General features: G+C 40.5%; 1 protein-coding gene across 4 annotated transcripts in view; it reads left to right on the top strand.

The window, feature by feature from the left end:
- The window catches only part of Frl (formin-like protein), a 48140-nt gene extending 28504 nt beyond the window's left edge, over window positions 1–19636 (top strand). The window contains exons 2-16 of one of the 4 annotated variants that reach the window (XM_022830413.2): window positions 3993–4076; window positions 4969–5199; window positions 7221–7300; window positions 7698–7781; window positions 9632–9820; window positions 11506–11580; window positions 13154–13283; window positions 13653–13901; window positions 14145–14495; window positions 14959–15388; window positions 15864–16198; window positions 16401–16565; window positions 16691–17014; window positions 17317–17541; window positions 17800–19636. In XM_022830413.2, the coding sequence (XP_022686148.2) occupies window positions 3993–4076; window positions 4969–5199; window positions 7221–7300; window positions 7698–7781; window positions 9632–9820; window positions 11506–11580; window positions 13154–13283; window positions 13653–13901; window positions 14145–14495; window positions 14959–15388; window positions 15864–16198; window positions 16401–16565; window positions 16691–17014; window positions 17317–17541; window positions 17800–18120 (3273 nt within the window). In that variant the 3' untranslated portion in view covers window positions 18121–19636. The remainder of the gene's footprint in view (window positions 1–3992; window positions 4077–4968; window positions 5200–7220; window positions 7301–7697; window positions 7782–9631; window positions 9821–11505; window positions 11581–13153; window positions 13284–13652; window positions 13902–14144; window positions 14496–14958; window positions 15389–15863; window positions 16199–16400; window positions 16566–16690; window positions 17015–17316; window positions 17542–17799) is intronic. The other 3 variants (XM_022830410.2, XM_086967619.1, XM_086967621.1) reach the window with 3 other exon arrangements.
- Window positions 19637–19977: the final 341 nt, after the last annotated feature.

Genomic DNA, 19977 nt, shown 5'->3' with positions numbered 1-19977 from the left:
ATATAAGGGCGTGATCTTTTTTGTGCCGGTGGATTTTTCCTCGTCTATGAAATCTATAACGTGAGACTGTCAGTTATACCGATCGGGCAGCCCCAACATACTAAACCGGACCCGTTTAAGCTAGCATGAACCCAGTCATAATATTTGCAACGGGGATATCCGTAAAATCTTTATGTTATAACTGCTACACTAAATATCATATTCCTCTAAGACCATTGCTATAGCGCGTACTCGAACGTACTGTGTCGGCGATTGGCAAAAACAAACTATTCACATTCCAAACAGAACATTAAAACTGAAAGCGGACTGGCTGGAATCGATGTAGAAAATGCTAAAAAAAGTTTATATATATATTGAATTGAATATTTACTAATATTTTTATTTGCACAAATGGGGCTGGCATATGAGACAGGGATTATGCAGTTATGTTATATACATTAATTAAGGACTATACACAGAATGGGGTAAACGTAGCTTCAAGGTTAAACACAACTGAAACATACAAATAGGAAGATATTAAAACTGCAGTTGAAAAAAAAAACAGGTCTGCAATAGCCGTATCAACTGGAAACCTATTTTCTAATGCGAATCTTCCTTTTTCCTATATCTAGACCTATACGTGTATACTTTGCAAGCGTAGCTTTTCTCCACCCCGTAAGTGTGTCAGTCTAAGATAATCCCGCAGGTGACAAAACAGATTTTGATCATTCTAGTAAACCCGCTGACTAAAAAACCCTGCATTTGAGAAAATGTATTTTCGTGTTTAAGAGTGTAGAACTATTTCGAATATTTATAATATGCATAATGTACATTGTGTTTTTTTTTTTTATCTCATAACATCTGTCGAGTAATGTGGGCCATTGGCCAATTTGAATCGGCAACCTCCTGCCTGTCTAATATTTGGCATACAATTAGCAAGTGGAAAAGGTAAGTATATACATCAGAGACATTGTGTGATCTCTGGTTGCTAAAAAGTAGACTGCCTGCAAGAGTAAAAAAGCTGCAACAGGCTGGTGAAGGATGAGGTAAGCTTAGAAGCATCAGTGGTAGTTCCGTAGATGACTTATGATATCAGCGGGTTATCTATGGCAGTATGAGCGGAATCAATATGAGCTAATGGGACGCGTACGACTCATCTGATTTGAGCCGTTTCTTCCTTTTGGTGTCTCTTTGAACACTGCCTGGTTATGTTCTCTTTTTTGTACTAAGCCTTTATGGACTTTTAAGGTTGCGACCACCACCAGGATCCACAGCAGCGGCCTACCATCTATTGTCGCCAAATGGATTTAGCAGTGGCGTTTCTAGTTGATAATAAACCGGCTCTTCCTTCATCCATCCAATGCCTTCTTCCATCATAAGACCGTTCGCGCACTCTCGTTCACCTGGCCGGATAACCGCGAGTAGTCTTTCTCAGCGGCAAGAAATTTTGTAATGAAGTCGGGTGCGAATTTGCATACTGATGTTTCCCTGTCGGCGTGTCTGCTGTACGTTCCTTTATGGTTGTTTAATACCTATGAAGTTTGAATTTGCGCGGCTAACAGAACGCTCGACAATTTACTGACTACCAAACTGGCTGGCTACCTACACAGTATATAAATACCTTTAGTCTCTCTGCCAACGCTTAGATAAGGGTAGAGAGGAAAGGCATTATTGGCCAACTGCACCCGGCCAGTAAGAATCATGTCAATGTTGCTGCATTTGCTGGTCAGTGATTGGTGCAGGTACTTGATAGTCACTATCGCTTGGATATGAGATATCCAGATGTTCCCATGTCTTGGGACGTTGTTCTTAACTCACATTGTCGTTGTTGCCTTGACTGGTACTGCTGCAGATGATCTCTTATAGATTTTCGTAATTGTACAAACATGCATTTTCTTTGGCTAATTTAATCTATGCTCAATATTGATGTTGCGTCATATACCGTTGCTGTCGGTGCTGCCATCTTGCTAATGGACTCTTTGATGAGGTACTGCTGACGCTTCTCAGTCGTCCTGTCCACGCGGATTCAAGCCCAGACCATGACGTGTCTCTCGCGTCTATCAGTTGAACACATTACCCACTGTGCCATCACGAGAATATCAGTTTTTATGCCTATCACTGATTAAACCTATAGGTACTCAGCCAATGTATGCTCGGATGACCTGCAGCTCATAGACGCAATCAAGGTCCTAAAGCGACGTCTATAAGGCATGAAGAGCAGAGAAATGCGTCATACTATACAAAGAGGTGAAGCAGGGTAACCGCCTCCTTTCTTTATCTAGATGACAATTGCCAAAAAAAAAAAATCGCGCCTAAAGCAGCGCTTCTATCGACCTTCTTGTGGCATCGGCGGCAGCCATTGTACTCACACAGATTCGTTACCTGAAAATGACACCACGTATATTTCTCAGAGCACTGTAGTTGTCATAGGAAAATATATATGGGTCTGGATGCTTTCTATTTTATTTCGTAGTTAGTGATTAGGTATTAGTTCGAAACGATGGAAAATTGAAAAGTTTGCCTTAAAGAATTTGGATCCAGTCTATCGGTAACTGAGAGCTTTTACCGAGTTTAAATTGATTTAAATGGTTCGTATGGGTACTCAGTTAGTTATTAATAACCAATAAAAACCGTTAATAACCAATAAAAATACCGTACCGGGTAATACAGCAAACAGCGGAACGCGTTTAAGTGATAATTCAGAATTTGGTTTAAGCAAACAGAATATTGAGGGAGGTTATCCATTTGAGGGGAGACAAGTTTTTGGCATCTAGTCAGTCTCAAATAAAATTCAACTATTAAGTAAATGTTAGTAAATTAATAATTAAACAATAAATGTCTCCGTTACAACCGATATGATCAAGTGGCCCCACTTCGTATCAGAAGTGACAGCTGCCTATATTCGGCTGTGTTATACGAGACTGTATTTTGGTTGTTCAAGTCTCACGAAACGTCAGGACCTTCTGACTTATTGGAGCAGTAAGAAAAAAATAAAGTTTATATTCTAACTGTGGTCAAATCCTTTAGCTTTCTCGCACGAACTGACCGAGAATGATTAACCTAAATTGAATAAAGAAAGCACGGCAAATCGACCGTCAATTTGTATCTAATGTTTTACCTTTGCAAGCTTTCAAAACAAGAGAGTTGTACGGCCCTTTGTATGTCCTCGTTTGGTTAAAAAGCCAGCCAGACGTCGAAAGCAGAACCAATTAGACGCGCAGAGAAGTTACTGCTTATATTCAGATTGTGAGCAGACGCTGTTTGCTGTCATTATTGTAATAGTTTGACATTTCTCCCGCTGACAGTTTATAACAGCCGTTGGACATATGAAATGTTATTGCAAAATGCATGGGTCTCGCAGCCCGCTAACTTAGCTTAACTTGAAACTCTTCGCGTTTTTGATGCGTCTTATCGTTAGCGTTTTTTCAACCGGTCTGATACGGCGAAATAGATAGTGTCTAATAAAAACACCGAGTCTTTTTGATTTCTTATTAATTCTGGGAATATATATTAATAAGAAAGCTTGAGAAAGCGAAGGGACGACGGTCGTCCCGAAGTATATTTTATATAGTTGTCTACGACGACTGGCAACGTCTGAACCACATTATATTGTTTTCGTGATACTAGAACAAACTGAATAGAGAGAAGTAGTGATTTTCGCTTGTTGTATTTACAGGATTATGGTAAGGAACAAATTTAAACAGATAAAAGATATAAAATGGGGGGCTATTTTATATAATTATAACGACCGTGCATGTATTATAGAGTCTTATTTGTGTCAATTCATTTCAAATATTTGCTCAAAACTTTCTTGGTATTAAATTGTCAAAGAAAACAAAAAACTTCTTTAGTAACGGGCTTAGTCTAACGCATATAGTAAAATAGCGAATTTCGTGTATTCCTTTGAAGGGATGCCCTTGTGGATCGCGATTCTTTTACGCAGTTGTATCTTTGTTCTGTGAAGGCAGCATCTATTGTGTAGCTAATGCGGTACTTTCCGTCTCTGTTTACAGAATTTGATGGATCTACCGCCAGATAAAGCAAAGCTCCTGAGGAGTTACGATCATCAAAAGAAATGGGAAATCGTTTGTGATCAGGTTAGTGTCATATTATTTACATTCGTTAATTCCAACTATATAACTCCGATTATTAAAGTGTCTTGGTCCACGCCGGCAAGTTGACTGCGATTCCAAGATTTCATTCCGAGAAAAACTTATGATTTTTTAGCCACCGATATAGTAAATGCAGCTTGGCGTTAAGGGCCACTATTTGCCATCGCTGAATGAAAAGGACAAATTTTTGCTGAAGTTTAAATGAGCACGAGCTCAAAGCTACAACCGTACAAATATATACAAAGGACAATTTAACATTAAGAATAAAGGGTGTTCATTTGAATAAATGACGCAAAAGGTTAAAAAGAAAAGCTATGGTGGATCTAGATTATAGTACATAAGATTGTAAATATTCCATTAAATGAACCTAACATTTTTAGATGAATTACCCACCTAAGAAATAGGCCACTGAAACTATTCCCCAATTAATGCCACTTAGTTTACATTGCTATTATAATTAAATAGTGGTTGGTTTCACCAAGACTGAGAAGGGCTCTGCAGTTTCATACGACATACCGTAACCAAACATTCCTTATACGCCTTATGGAAAAGGAGCAGCAACAGGAGAGACTTCTGTGATCATTTTAGCTCATCCTTGCAATCAATTTAACTTATCAAACACGCCGAACCTTTATCCGGGCTTATGCACATGGTGGGAGTAGATCTTTTGGCAGTCTGCAAAAAGTCACTTGAAAGAACAGCGGTTTTTGATATAGTGAACATAGAAATAGGTAAAGGCTCTCCAGCTCACAAATGGCTAACCTGTACAACCGGATGGTTCACAAGATCCTCTGAATACATATATATATATATAATTTTTTCTCAATTTACACTATCTTCCTGTAGAGCTCTAAGGTACGTTTATGAATTTCCGTAGGAGAAAATGAGCGCCAAACAGGCCCCGTCATTCTACCTTTCGAAGCTCTCGACCTATCTTGATCCAAAGGCGCCACGCTCAACTAAGGTAACATCAAGCTCAAATTCAGGGTCATCTGGCTCCTGTTCCGATGGCCCAAGTTGCTCAGGGGGTAACTCGGGGAGTGGCTGTCTCGACTCTTCAATGGCCGCACCCTTCGCCGATGCTTTCTACTCTTTTTTCCACGCTCAGGTATAAGCCTCTTCCTCGCTTCAGTCCTGTCCTTTGACTCACACGACTATGTTAACCACACGAAGATCAGAGTAGCAGAATCAAGAATTTCGGTAAACGTTTCCCCATCAGACATTTGATGATCAGTGGGAAATTAGCGAAAAAGAACAATGATTGTGACTGTAGCACTGAGGGGCATCTATTCATCTGTTAATTTCGGAAACAGCAAACAGGATGACGCAGTTCTGTTGAATTTATCTTATCATGGCTTGTCTTTTGGCAGTAGCACTAACCGTTTGAATTAAACCGTTCCCTCCTATAAACACATGCCATTACAATTACGGATAAACAATTAATGTGTCCGTAACGTCAAATATCTGCTGTGAGCAGTTAGTGATACACATTCATTAACCAAATCGTAGTTTTTCGGGAAGACGCTAAAAATAACTCACAAGCGGCTGATTTTTTCGCACGCTACGCCACTGGACGTCCTCAATCACCGACTGATTGGTCGGATCGCTAATTCGACTCTGTCCAATCGGATACTGATTCGATTTATTTGATGCTTCTAATCGACGATCCACGCATATCCCTGATCTTACCAGTACCGAACCATGTACTACACTTTAGGCAATGAATGCTTTGTACCCATGATGCAGTTCGCACCGGAAAATCTGGTAAGATAAAATGGCAGGTACTTCGCTGCTGGCCTGCTGATTTTGATTCGACTCATCTGAGTGTGTAAAAAATACGCTAAAAATCCCATCGAATGATACCTAAGGTGGCGTATCCGCAATGTCTTGCCGAATATGCCACAATTGGCTTGCACTTGCTTCTCTTACCTTATCTGAACTTCTGCGATCGACCTTTGTCATTTGAACAAGTTGAATGGCTGTGAGATAACTAGCACGTGTGCTAAAATGGGTCTATAAAATATCACTGGGATTTTAATTGCTCTTTTTCCTCAATTGAATCGTCTTTTTTCGGTAAATTCATAACTGGGTCATTTTCGTAACGTGTTTAGCTCCCATAAAATGTTTACGGAATAACTTAGTAACAATAAGTGGTTAACTAACAATGAAATAATTTCAATGGTTTACCTTTGGGTCGTAGTGAATTAATTGCTTTTAGCTTTTGTTTCCTACGCACTCTTTGAGTTCGATTGCGAACTGCTTTTTATATATAACGCTACGGATGATCATTGCGGTGAGGCATAACTCCTTAGGGCTTGAATATATGACTGGCAAATAAACATTTCTAATGAAATTTCTGGGCCCTAGTTGAATATCATCCCAATACTCGATCTAGTTCTCCAATGATAATTCAACTGAATAGTTCCCGTTGCATTAACGAGTCCATTGAATCTACAGCTCGTGGCTGCAGTACCGGTAGCGCCATCTATTTGTACTGGAGGTGCAATACCGCCTTTGAGAACGATCTGCACAAGGATGATTTTCTGTCGTGCAATAGCGATCGTTTTCGTTTATGTATCTAATCACCTGAAAATGTGTCTGATTGAGTAACGAAGTAAACAATTTGCAAAGACCGCGTTGCCTAAGCCCGAGTATATGCCATGCTTTTCCCGGACTTCAATGCCTATTTATCCATATCGTTTGCGTGATGATCCCAACAGTTTGGTCAACTTCTGCTAAACCTAAACCTGCTTTTCCCTTTTACGTTGTCCTTCTCTTCGAAGTCTGCCTGCCTGCCTGTCTGTCTGCCTGCCTGCGCGTTTTTGCTTGTCTCTCTATGCTTGCAATGGGTATGCGATTCACGGCTAGGCTTTACTCTATTGAATGGTCTAAGTTAATGGAGCTAATGGGAAGTAGGAATGTGTTTCTATCTGTAAAGGGTGTTTGGCGTATTTGATAGGCATACTAATAACAGGTAGAGGTTAAACCGATCGCGCTCTTTCGCCATCGAGCGGCAGCTACCTACAGGTGCAAGGTTTAGGTCTAAGAAGTTCCAAGTTTCTAGAAAGGAATTATTTATTATTAAAAATGTGTTTTTTTTTTTTTCGATTTTTCTATAACGCGTTCTAGCGACGGAGAACACTGGGTAATTCGAAGTCCACACAGGTCCTTCGGGATTTGGAGATCTCACTTCGGACAAATAACATAGAGTAAGAACGGGCACATTTTATTGTCTTTAATTTATCACTGATTCAACATCCATAGTTTACATTTGCTATACAGTGAATAATATTAAAATCAATTTGACTGTTATATTCATTAGTAAGCATACGCGCAGTATCCTTTAGACTTCCATAATATTTAGCTATCGTTGTCTCCTAGTTGTTACTGCTCGAAAAAGGATATTGATCTGTGACCTGGGAGGGACATGACCATACAGCGTCGTTAGAGTAACGCCTAATTAGTATATAAAAATATGACTATTTATGACAATTTTTCCAAATTGGGCCTGTGACCACTGTGGATGTTTTTGATATACGAATACATAAGACATGAATAAATGCAAATAATATCAAAAAGCCACCGGGTAACGCATGCATATTTCAGATGGGTTCGCGAGTTCCTTAACGAAGAAAACAAGGGCCTGGAAGTTCTGATCGAGTACCTGAGTTTTCAACTCGAGATTCTCAAGTAAGCCATCAAGACTATCATTACTCGTTGTCTTCTTTCGTTTCTAGTAAATTGAAACCTCTACCTCTCTGCTATTTCCTTATTCTGAGCCGACTCATATTCTTTCTACGTATTTGCCTTAAACTGCTTTTCAATGGGTCATTGGATTATTTCACAATTGTTCAGCGATGTAGTACCATTTTTCTAAAGGCCTGCCCTAAATCAAACGATCCAAAAATGCGGATGATGGGTTCACCTTACAGGGTTATATTTGAGTAAGGCTTCTGCTGATGCATCATCAATAGCGCGTATTTTACTCTTTTAATCTTAACATGCGTCTGCGAATGGTGGCAGTTATAAGGCTGCGTCAGTTATAATAAATGCGTCGTAGACTTTTAGCAAGTTCTCGCTCATGTACAGTGTCGTTGTGTACTGATGTATTGACAAGGGCGACCCCTATATATTTTACATGTAGTGTTACGTATAGTCAGGATTGAGTATTGTCGACGACATTGATTAAAGACGCAATCAGTATTTAGCACTCAGATCAATCTTTTGTCAACTTGGATGATGCGAAGCGACACACAGCATGCCGAAAACCCAAAGGTTTATTTATGTCGGGCATGTGAGTAACAACACCTGATTGATCATATAATAGCAGTTGCATAATAATTTGCTTTTGTTGTCATTAAATTCGTCGACAACAAGGAGCGAATGATAATACTGCACCGCTTCGGTAGGTTGTACTGTTATTCTTTTGATTACTTTCCAAGAGAATATATATATATATATATATATATATATATATATATATATATATACATATCGCAAGGACCTATCAGCATTTTGGATTCGATCGCTTGAATCTGGTCGTGATCAGATCGTTCCCAACATCCTAAGTGAACGCTACAGCGGGCTTGAATCTAACATCAATCTTTTGCCCGACATGGTATTTATAAATAAATCTTACATTGTGTGTAGCTTATACAAAGCTGAAACAAGTATTTTGAAGCCACTTAGGATGATGGGTTGTTTGTCCGCATGAATTTTAACCTAACTGAAGTTAGGCAGTTTGGCGTGAATAGGACGTGATTGCTTTGACGTTCATACCTAACCTAAATTCATTATGATTTTTTTTCTTATTTGTGCACATTGTCCATTGTTTTTGAACTACTTAGTAGTACACATATGTACTCACTTGACAATTATAATGAATAATGGACTAATCTGTTAGAACCCGTCTTAATGGTATGAAGAGCCTGTGCTCTAGGTAATTCGGTCAAGCAGCTGTACCGTATGTATAATCATATTACCTAACATGGGACAGCGGCTATTTGTAGAACGTATATCTCTCATAAATCGAATATACCAAGTTAGATGTTAGCTCAATAAGAAAGAATCATATCTTGCAGTGTACTCCTTCAGCCTGCATCGAACAGTGTCCTCCTAGCTAACAATCCACGGTCAAGGCATACTGCGTAACACTGGCTGTCAGGTGATGGCTGTTTTATGTGACGCTGACCGGAAGTTCATTTTTGTTGGCAGCCTGATGATCAAAGGCTCTTTCCCTCTCTCTCTCTCTCTCGCACGTTAGCAACTTAGTGCTACTGGTAGACTGCGCTTCCATATCAAACCGGTTAAAGTTCGAGTAAAGCCAGATCAGCTGCAACGACGTATACGTCTGGCCAGTCGCTCTACAAAGATGGTTCTTGCACCCTTTTACCCGTTTCTATGCAGATACGACAGGAAGTCTGTACCCGCTTTGCCATCTCATTCCCCTATCGCAGTATTTCGATTAGGCGTTAGTCAATGGTAGCCATACAGATCAAGATATTGAAGCCAATATTTTTTCACGAATCATCTCTGTATAGGTTCGAGTTAGGCAAAAGCTGTATAGACGGCCCCAATGCTGTAGGTTCCGGGACAGGATTAGCAGATGAACAGATCGGGATTGGTAGCAGTGGAGGTCACTCGCTTGTGTATTCATCTCCAGCCGTGATCACCTCGCAGAACAGCGCGCCAATGCTCCAGAGAACCAAGTCACTGGGGCCTTATGACGGGTAAATCAATATCACGACGTCTGAGTCATCGGTAAACACAAACACAGGCGCATACATACACTGATAAGAACACGCACATGTGGACATAGATAACTAATAACGTCATGCACACACACACACGCGATATTTGGAGGTATTGGCTATTGTAGAAGGGGCACATTGGTCAGCGTCTGAGTCCAAATAGATCGCAATAACACAAACCACGTTAAAAAAGCGTAATCTATCCAACAAATAAAGCTGGGCGATGGTTCGATTTTTTTGAACGTTAGTAGTTCCATTATTCAACATTTGTCATAGGAACTTAGCGCATCGCTTCACGTTGCTCGTGAATGCCTGCAGAGTAAGATTCTCAACTGTACACGACAAGACAGACGCATGCTTGTTCATGAGGTTTCTCCGGCACCGAGCCTCTTTGCCTTTACCGATATAATGATAACTAAATACGAGCAGATGCATAATAACTTCGATGTTCGAACTTGACGATTTAATGATTTTTGACAGAGGTATAAGTTGAAACACTCACTGGTATGTGCAATGCCTATTGAACTTAAATTACCTGGGTCGTTGGGATTTTTGTTTAACTTGTATTTCTCAGTGCTATTTGTTTGTACGTGTCGGTCGAGCGTTTTCAATATTAAATACCTATCTATAGTCTGTTGGCGTCATGACTAGACGCTACCTGCTCAAGTGTTGAAACCGAAATAAGTGTCATCAACTTGTAGCATGCATGGTGATTGTCATTGATGAATATACGTGGCTGTGTTACAATCGGAACTTCGGACGTTCTAATATTGTAGATGTCGTGTATAGTGGATATATATATGTGTGTATATATATATATATATATACATATATGTTACTTGTACATACGTATGTACATAGACCGTAAACGATGAATACGCGTAGGACTTTCCTCAGCATGATTAACAGTTTTTGGGATCGGTGCAGAAGTAACACGGTGTTGGGTATAGTATCTGTTAATAATATCTGCAACCCATGTATTCATAGCAGCAACAAAATGTACGGGCCTCAGCGTATGCCGCGATTAGCTAGCGTTGATTTCAGCGCTTTATTAGAAAACCGTTACAAATCAAGCGCGTCGAGTGCCAAACTCGGGTTTCTGTCTGCTCTACGAAAATAGTGCGACACTTACATGAAAATGCATACTGCAAAAATAGTTCGCTTTTCGACCCCCTGATCTTACCTTCGCAGGGAGGATAGTAGCCCCACCAGTTTCTCGATCGTCTTAACTGTTCATGCCAAACCAATATGCTTCATATGGGATGAGGCGCCTGCTGAAAATTACGTCCGCCGTTTCTAGTGACGTACTTTGTTTCAACGAAAATGTTTTCTAATTATATAAAGCTGCATAGCTAAGGCCACTTCGATAGCTCTGTAAGCTAAATAAAGTCAGCAAAGTTTAAGCGAAGCTTCCAGATGGTACCTGGCACATTTTGACGACAGTGCTCCGGCGTTTCTGAACAAAATCATATATACTGTCTGTTTAGATCTATCAAACATAGAAAAACAATGCTGCAAGAAATGAAAGATCCGCTTTTTCTTTTGCCGAGAGTGTGTAGTTCTCGTGTTGTTGACTCAATCAATACTAAAGCACATTTGAGCCAAATGTCGAATAGATTTTGCCGTACAACTGCATCTTCATTAACACAAAGTGATGAGCATAGGTCGAGCGAGGTTGAGGATTCGAGGAACTCTACAATGCGACGCTCGTATCGCCGTAGTCAGCGAGGTTATCGAAGGTATTTTTGAGCAGACGTTCGTCCTGTTTTCGTGCTTTGGCGTATGCTAACAATGGTTGGCTTTCGTTTGGCTTTTGTGCAATCTGGCCATTGAATGGCTTCCGATCAGCCTGGAATAACGATTATACGAATAGTTTAGAATAAAACTAAACGTATGTATGCGCTTAGACACTTACCGGGCGCATCCCTATGCAAAAAAAGATCATTTGCTAAAAATTAGGCAGTGCTGGCGTTAATTGGGATAGCCGTATCTAAGAAATACAAATACTATCGAACGATGTTTCGCTTTAGACGTTATTGGGGTAAACAACGGGTAGGTTAATAACAGGTCATAAAATTAGAGGCGCTTTATAGGTAAAAAAAAATACGTTAGTTATCTCAAAAAAAATCGGATATTTCACACTGTTTTCCGTCGTTCCGAACATGTCCAGAGCATACTATATTGTTTCCTTGCGAAGTTTCAATTGAATATCAAGTGCAACAAATTTGAACGATATACATAGATAATTCTTTAATTAGAGATTAGGATTTAGCTAAACAGCGCACTAGAGATAAACAATTGAGTTCTATCCAGCCGCACAAAAAGATACTTTACCCTACAGAACCGTTCGCGTCCGTTGTTTGTAGCGTTTTATCGGCCATTGTTAATTACGCACAACCGCAATTGCTGGATGTAATAATTCGTTATTACGATACACTTTACAGCATAAGGGTGGTTGAGAACAAGCCTTTATCGTTAGTGAAATGGCCCCATATATAACCTGTCTATCGGTAATGTTTAGTCATGCATCGTATCTCATCCATCCTGTCTAGTAGAATCTGAATGAGCCTGCTTCAGCCTGATGCTGTCCTTGTTACTGCATGTATTGTATAAACAGGATCGGGCCGGTGTATGTAGTCGGCTTCGGGGTGACATTTTTTTACCGACGGAGTTTTCCTTACTGGTCTGAACTGCTTTTACCTGTTATGCCCCGTTGCATGCCAGTCGTCCGTGCTTGGCGAGCTATAACCATCTGAATGATGAACGATCTGAATTTGCTTGTATGTGTTATAACTTGACGTTCGGTTTTCGTCTGCTTATTAATAACTTAACTGGTAACATATTAAAAGAATGTACACCGATTTTTTAATATATTGTAATGTTTATGAATTTTAGAAAAAATAAACGTATAATTGGTATTTGTATTTCTGACCGCATAAGTTCGTAGCTAGTAGCGAGGGTAAAAGGAATAGTATATATAGGTTATAAATATTATATGTCTGTCAGCAGGCGTAATATCGCAAAATCGTTGTACATTTCTATAGATACCTCCGATTTTCGTCTCAAACCGTATTTGTTTCAGAGTAGATTTTTCATTTAGTGGTGAATGATTATCCTAGTCAATCGTTTCCTACGCACAGCTTATCTTACCAATAGAAAACAATTTATCTGATATAGTTCCAATTGAGATTTCGATTCCAAGAAAAGCAAAAAAAACATTAGATAGATTTTCAAAACGTCCCGTATTATCCCGTTTATCGGCGGATGGCTACGGCGGCCCTGGGTAATTTGATGGTTTTCCTGTTAATCTAGCACAACCGGAGGAACCCCCCGCTTGAGACGTCGGCCTACACATAAACAGCTCAGTCGGCTGAATATGGGTGAAGCCGAGGACGACATCCATGTCTGCATTATGTGCATAAGGGCCATCATGAATAATAAGGTAATTACTGATATAAATGGCAACAAAGGATAACGATATTAGCAGGTATAAAGTACTGAATAGCAACGAAATAGAAATATAATCCAGGATCTGTATATCTTTAGTTTTCTTTACCTAAAACAGTTAACGTTTCAGAAACTGTATAGTTATAGAATCGTAATCTACCTTGCCATTTAGCTAACAAATCCATGCAAGTTGAACTAAGGAACATCTGTGGTTGATGCAGTACGTTGGTCGACGTACTTATCAAGCAAAACAGGGCGGAAAAAATGCTTTTTCAGCCGAGCTCTATGCCAATTACAATTAATTGATGTGTTTGTTGTGGAAACGCTCTCTGGCAATCCTGTTTCTACTCACGCCTATCGTTAGTATGGCTTTAATATGGTGATCGAGCATACGCAGGCGATCAACTGCATTGCATTGTCTCTCAATCATAAATCACTTCGGACAAAAGCTCTTGTTCTTGAGTTGCTGGCGGCGATCTGTCTCGTGAAAGGAGGACACCCAATTATCCTGAACGCGTTTGACAACTTCAAGGCGGTATGCGGCGAGCAGTATCGATTCCTCACGCTTATGGAGTACTTCAAAGATCTCACTGAGTACAACATCGACTTTATGGTGAGATTTTGTGGCATACTTAAATATAAAATGATAATTATTGATCGAAATGCTACGGTGGATTGCGCTTACTGTGCACACTTATATAAATTCTGAACGGATGCTTTATCAAATTTTGAATAATACAATGCGCTGCAAAATATCAGTTAATATAAACTGGTCTTGTTTAACATGCTAATAAAAATAGCCATATGCCCCTTATTATATCTGTTGTAACACCGATTGACCTCTCGACATGTCCAGGTGGCATGTATGCAATTCATCAACATCGTTGTCCATTCGGTAGAGGATATGAACTTCCGCGTCTATCTGCAGTATGAGTTCACCCAATTAGGGCTCGAAGCGTATCTTGACAAGATTGGCCAGACTGAGTCAGACGAGCTGCAGGTACAAATCAGTGCATACTGGGACAACTTCTTTGACGTTCAGTCTTTGATGGAGGATAGCGAAACGAGGGCTTTGGCCTTGGAACGGGTTAACGAACTCGACCACGAATTAAGCCGTTGCCACGAAGTCGAGAACGAAATTATGGCCAAGATCGTCGAACTCGAAACAGAAAACCTGAAACTGCAGCGAATGAACGAGGAGCTTATGGTCTGTTAAAAACAATTTTAACATGCGGTTCATTTTATTTCTACGTAGCGCCTATCCTCGTTTCTAGTAATCTATTAGATGCAGATATTCGATAATCGCATTGGTAATAGTCGTACTGGTTTTTATTAAGTATAAGATGTTTTATATATGATGTATTTGGCATATGTATTAAAAAATAGGCTTGGGTACGAAGTGTGTTTTTTTTTTATAAATTACCATTTACAGCCTAGTTGCATGTTTTGACTACTAACAATATAATGAATAATAATACACTATATTTGTCTAGTTAGGAATATATATCAGTTTAATGATACCACCATATATACTTACCTCATTACCCAGTACCATTTTAATCAGTACTTCCAAACGATATCTCACTATCGTTTCATTTCTGACATAATTCTGCTATTCAACTGACTTCACTTGCGCCCGTCAATATCCACACTGACTCGCCCATCGACAGGAGATGCGCGAGAAGTCCACTGAGGAAATCAATACCCTCCGTAAGAAAATCAGCGATAAGGACAAAGAGTACACTCAGCGAGCTTCGTTCCTAGAAAATAAACTTCAACAGCTGGAAAACGGTAGCGTGAGTGGAGGTTCATCGACGTCGTCGACGCCTGTACCGCCACCCCCACCGCCTCCGCCGCCGATGCCCCCTGGAGGCGCCGTCATGGCTCCACCACCTCCTCCGATGCCGACAAAGATTTCTGGCGAGGTCCCACCGCCCCCTCCCCCTCCGATGAATCCGGGAGTTATGCCGATGACTGGAGAGCGAAGTGGACCCCCGCTTCCGGTAGCAGGACTCATGACGATTCGGCACCCTAAAATGAAGACGAAGTACAAGCTCCCCACGCTTAACTGGATTGCGCTAAGACCGACCGAAGTCAATGGTATGTGAGGCCTATTAGGCTTGTTTCGTCAAACAGGTGAAGTGTACCCTTGAGGGTTGAAGCTGATATATCTGATAACTGTAGTGTGTAACCAATGATACTAATTCGTAGAGCATTTATAGAAAATTCTATAGTCTGTGGGCATTGAGCTCATTGTTCAAATTCACTTCAATAGCGGATGAGGGGAGCTGTTTCGAAAATGGTACATGGTACATAAAAAATATACATTTATTTTTAAGGTTTGTGTCTCTTTGATCGTTATGGCATAATTAGAGTTAGTATTCCGAGTGAGTGCAGTGCCTCAGCGACAATGAGTTTAAGGGGTCATGAAAGTTGCGTTCGGTAGTCGTGGTAGAGGTAAATTTGTAATAAAGGAAGAAAAAGCCTCGGGAGCAGATAGAAGTCTTTTCTACTCCCAGTTTTAATGTCCACCGCGTCTGTAATGCGTGGATCTTTTTCGATTGTAAATTCTTAGGAACTGTCTTTAGCAATCTGGACGACGAGAAGCTCTACAACCGACTGAACAGGTTACGCTTGGATAGGTTTGAGGAACAGTTCAAATTAGGTCCTGCCAACGGAGGAGTTGGTACAGATAAAACAGATCGTCCTGATGATACGATTAAGAAATTTCGAGGACCTGAAAAGGTTTCCCAGCTGGATCATAATCGACTTCGTAATATGGCCATATGTCGGCGAAAGCTTGACCTGGCAACCGATGCCGTTGTTCGCCTTGTCAACAATCTCGACTTAAAGACGATGTCCCATGACCAACTCGAGACACTGATGCGTATGGTGCCCAATGAAGCTGAAGTAAGTTCTAATTTAGTACATTAGCGATATGTTTTCAAATTTACATGTCTATTGGATACTCAAATCATTAGATGAATTTGATGGCTCCGATAGGGGTCAGAAGCTAAAGCTTATAACTTAGCATAATACCACAGCTACTGCGGTGAATGTTTATGATGTTATTGCCATGAACGTAATGCGGTTGTATTTTTGTTGATTCCAGTCGAAGGCGCTCAAGCAGTACGAGAAGGATCACAAAAACATTGACGGCCTCACCGATGAAGACAAATTCTTGCTTCAGCTAACGAAAGTCGAGCGGCTTCAGCAGAAGCTCAATATCATGCATTACATGTCCACTTTTCAGGAAACTGTATCTACGATCAGCCCGGTAAGCGCACTGTCCAACACTTGTCGAGATTATATTGGTTAATTAGGCTAGTTAAAGACTAGCTTTTTGTCATTCTGTGTAGAATTTGTTTTCACAGGATTACGCCATAACTATTGACATTTCAGCAAGTACATTCGGTTACACACGCGGCCCGCACAATCAAGTCATCGAAAAAGGTCAGCCAAATGCTCGAGCTCATTTTGATGATCGGTAACATGATGAACGGGGCGAAACGAGGTGCTGCATACGGCTTTAAACTTCAATCCCTCGATATCCTGCCGGACCTGAAATCGGCCGACAAGAAATGTTCGCTACTGCACTTCATCGTTGACGTGCTCAAGGAAGAATTTCCCGAAGCAGCTAGCATCGACCAGGAGCTGCGAATCACCGAGAAAGCTGCTCAGGTGTCACTTGAGAACCTTCTTACCGATCAAACCGAACTCGAGAAGGTACGAAATAAATAGAGACTGCCTGTTTCAGTTGGTATCCTACTATGCTTGAGTGTTCGACATATATGGCTCATAGTAGACGAAATCGTAAAATTATTGACACAAAACAGTAGGTAAAATACTGTTGTATTTATCACCTTCTGCGCGGGCAAATATGCTAGTGCTTAGTGGTTAATTTTATACTCTATTGCAAAGTTGTTGTATTCTTGGCCTTTGAAAATATGTCAAAGACATATTAGCGCAGAACAGTATATTTAGCTAGAGGAATGATTAATATGCGATATCCACACTTGTTTGATCAGGGAATGGAGTTGTGCCGGAGGGAGCTAGCGCTTCGCAAGGAGAAGGATCAAGTCCTACAGGAGTTCCTGTGCCAGAACGACGAAAAGCTTCGTAAGCTGGTCAGCGATATGGCTGTCGCAAAGGAAGCCTATGCAGACTGTGTGAGCTTCTACGGTGAGAGCGCTCGCACCGTCACCACGAACGCGTTCTTCTCTACGCTGCATCGCTTTTTCAAAAATCTAAAGGTCTGTCAATACAACCAATGTTAAGAGCACTTTTCTCACCGTTGGTCGTACCTGAAATATTTCGAATTTCCTGTCCCGTTCTATCGCCTTAGTTCAGCATTACGTTAGACTTCTGGCTGGGTATGTATAGACCCAGTTTTGACCCAGACCACATTATCAAGGGTTCCTTATTTTAGTTGGCAAACACGTTGCTACTGCAGTATCACGTAGTTCCACTTATACTCTCTAGTTACAACTCTTTCATTATGACATTCACAGCAAGCCGAAACCGAAAATGAGCGCCGACGCATGCTCGAAGAGGCCCAACGCCAGAAGTCGTTGTCGAACAATAATAATGTCCAGGATTCGAAACGGAATCAGGACGCTGTCATCAACGAGATCAAATCCCGCACGAAACAGATTAAAGAGAAAAAGCTACTTAAACAAGACGAAGTGTACAACGGTGCTCTTGAAGATATTTTACTCAACCTCAAAAACGAGCCATATGTGCGCGCAGATGCTGTGCGCCGGAGTCAGCGGCGGAAATTGGACAACCCTAACCTAGTTCAGAGTCGAGACGCCGCAACCATGGACGTTTGAGATCGTCAACGTAACACGGCCAGGTTAAGATAAGTGGTTAATAAACAAAGCTGTAAACAATCTAGGAAATCAAGTTGTTAAATTGAGTCGTACAAGTATTAGCCGCCCCCAGAATTGCCCATCGATCTTGGGCTACCTTGAGTTTTCTAGTGTGGCGACGGCCTTTAGGGATGAGCTAGATTTAACTAGTATCTAGCAGAAGTATATCATAGTTAAATGACCCAGCGGTCTATGCCAATATCAATCAACCCATCATCATGCGGGTACTCGAAAATACTGTGCAGATCCTGTATATGGCGAATACAGGTATACGTACCTGCTGAAAAGTCGAGATGAATGTATACTGATTTCTTTACAAGAGAAAATTACAGCGCCTCTTGGGTCATTTAGTTTGTCGAACGGCTTTGGCTTCGGCAGACCGCGACGTAAGGATTTCGATTAAGTATAACGTTGTACTGATACATACGTAAGACGACATCTTAAATAAAGTGACGGCTTGCGATCAAACATAAACCAGATAATTGGCCAGATGCATTTTCCCCTTCGTGGCCAGGACCGACCGAGAGTACATGCGATTCCAGTCATATTATATCTATCTTACAGCTGAGATTCTATAGGAGTTGGTGATATCATACACATGCGCTTTATCGATGTTAATTACAATCTAGGTGAACTATACATAGAAGATTCATTTTTTATGGCAAGATAATATTCTGCCAATGCAAACAACACATTGGGACAAGTAGCAAACAATCTTCCAGAAGCTGTAGAATTTTTCACGTCAAGTTCCTTTTGTCGTGCTAGCTCAAACGAAGAACTGAACATAGAACAAGCGTCAACAGCCAAAGAAGAAAACATGCTAAGGTTAGTAAAAGTAGGCGTTTGGGAAAGTCTTACTGGACATTGATGATTACTTGTAAATCTATTGACTGACAAATAGATTAACGAATGCGGGGAAGTTAGGTCGAAGAAGCTAATTTAAATAGACATGACGAAATGAAGAGATTATAGACATTTATAACAGGACAAGTCGATTGGACGACGCAGTTGATTTGTTAAAATTATGTTTTTCCCATAGCGGTTCGTTTTGCTATGACAAACTACCTGATTTTTTCTTCTGTTAAAGGAACAGTGGCCATGCAGCGCACGCTTATGATGTCATTTACCCTAGAGAAACATATGGGAACACACGTATTTTTAAGTTGGATTTAATTTTTGGAAAACTAGTCCATATATATATACGTATGCGCGACGTAGTAGGCAAATAAACGAGGTATAACGATTGTATGACAAAATAGCTTGTGCAGTATTGTTAGATTGGGTGAGAAGGATGCGACATAATATGGAAACCGAAAGCCGCTAAGAACAAAGAACGTTCTTCGCCGCAATTTTGCCATAATGATGCTAAAACAACCTGAACAAGAATTTTATATTGTAACTATATGTACAGTAAGAGCGATTATAAATTTAAGGTAATTTTATACTTAATTAATAAATTTCACCATATACAAGAAAATCTCTGGTGTGTTTGCTTGTTTGCCTAAAAATTTTAGCATAGCGTGACAAAATTTATGTGTGTGCAGTATTTTTTCGTATACTGAATAAGTGAACTGCGCAGTCAGAAGTGACCGGATTTCGTCGGAAACATTTTCGGGTGCCTACGAGAGAGTTCTTTTGAGTGTTGCGTCCGATGCTACAGAATTTACTTCGGACGGCTGCCCCGTATCGTACCATAAAGCTAATCTTGTTTAAGCCAGGTTTCGACTTTAAACTACCTTCTTAAGTGTCCCTGAGTTTAATAGACAAATAAGTTACCACTACGCCATCACAGGAATATCGAAAAGGCCCTGTCATAAA

Source organism: Varroa jacobsoni, unplaced genomic scaffold (genome assembly GCF_002532875.2).
Source record: "Varroa jacobsoni isolate VJ856 unplaced genomic scaffold, vjacob_1.0 scaffold_273, whole genome shotgun sequence".
NCBI classification, from domain to species: Eukaryota; Metazoa; Arthropoda; class Arachnida; order Mesostigmata; family Varroidae; genus Varroa; species Varroa jacobsoni.
The sequence above is the reverse complement of the archived record's forward strand: the minus strand, read 5'-3'. Positions and strand labels throughout refer to the sequence as shown.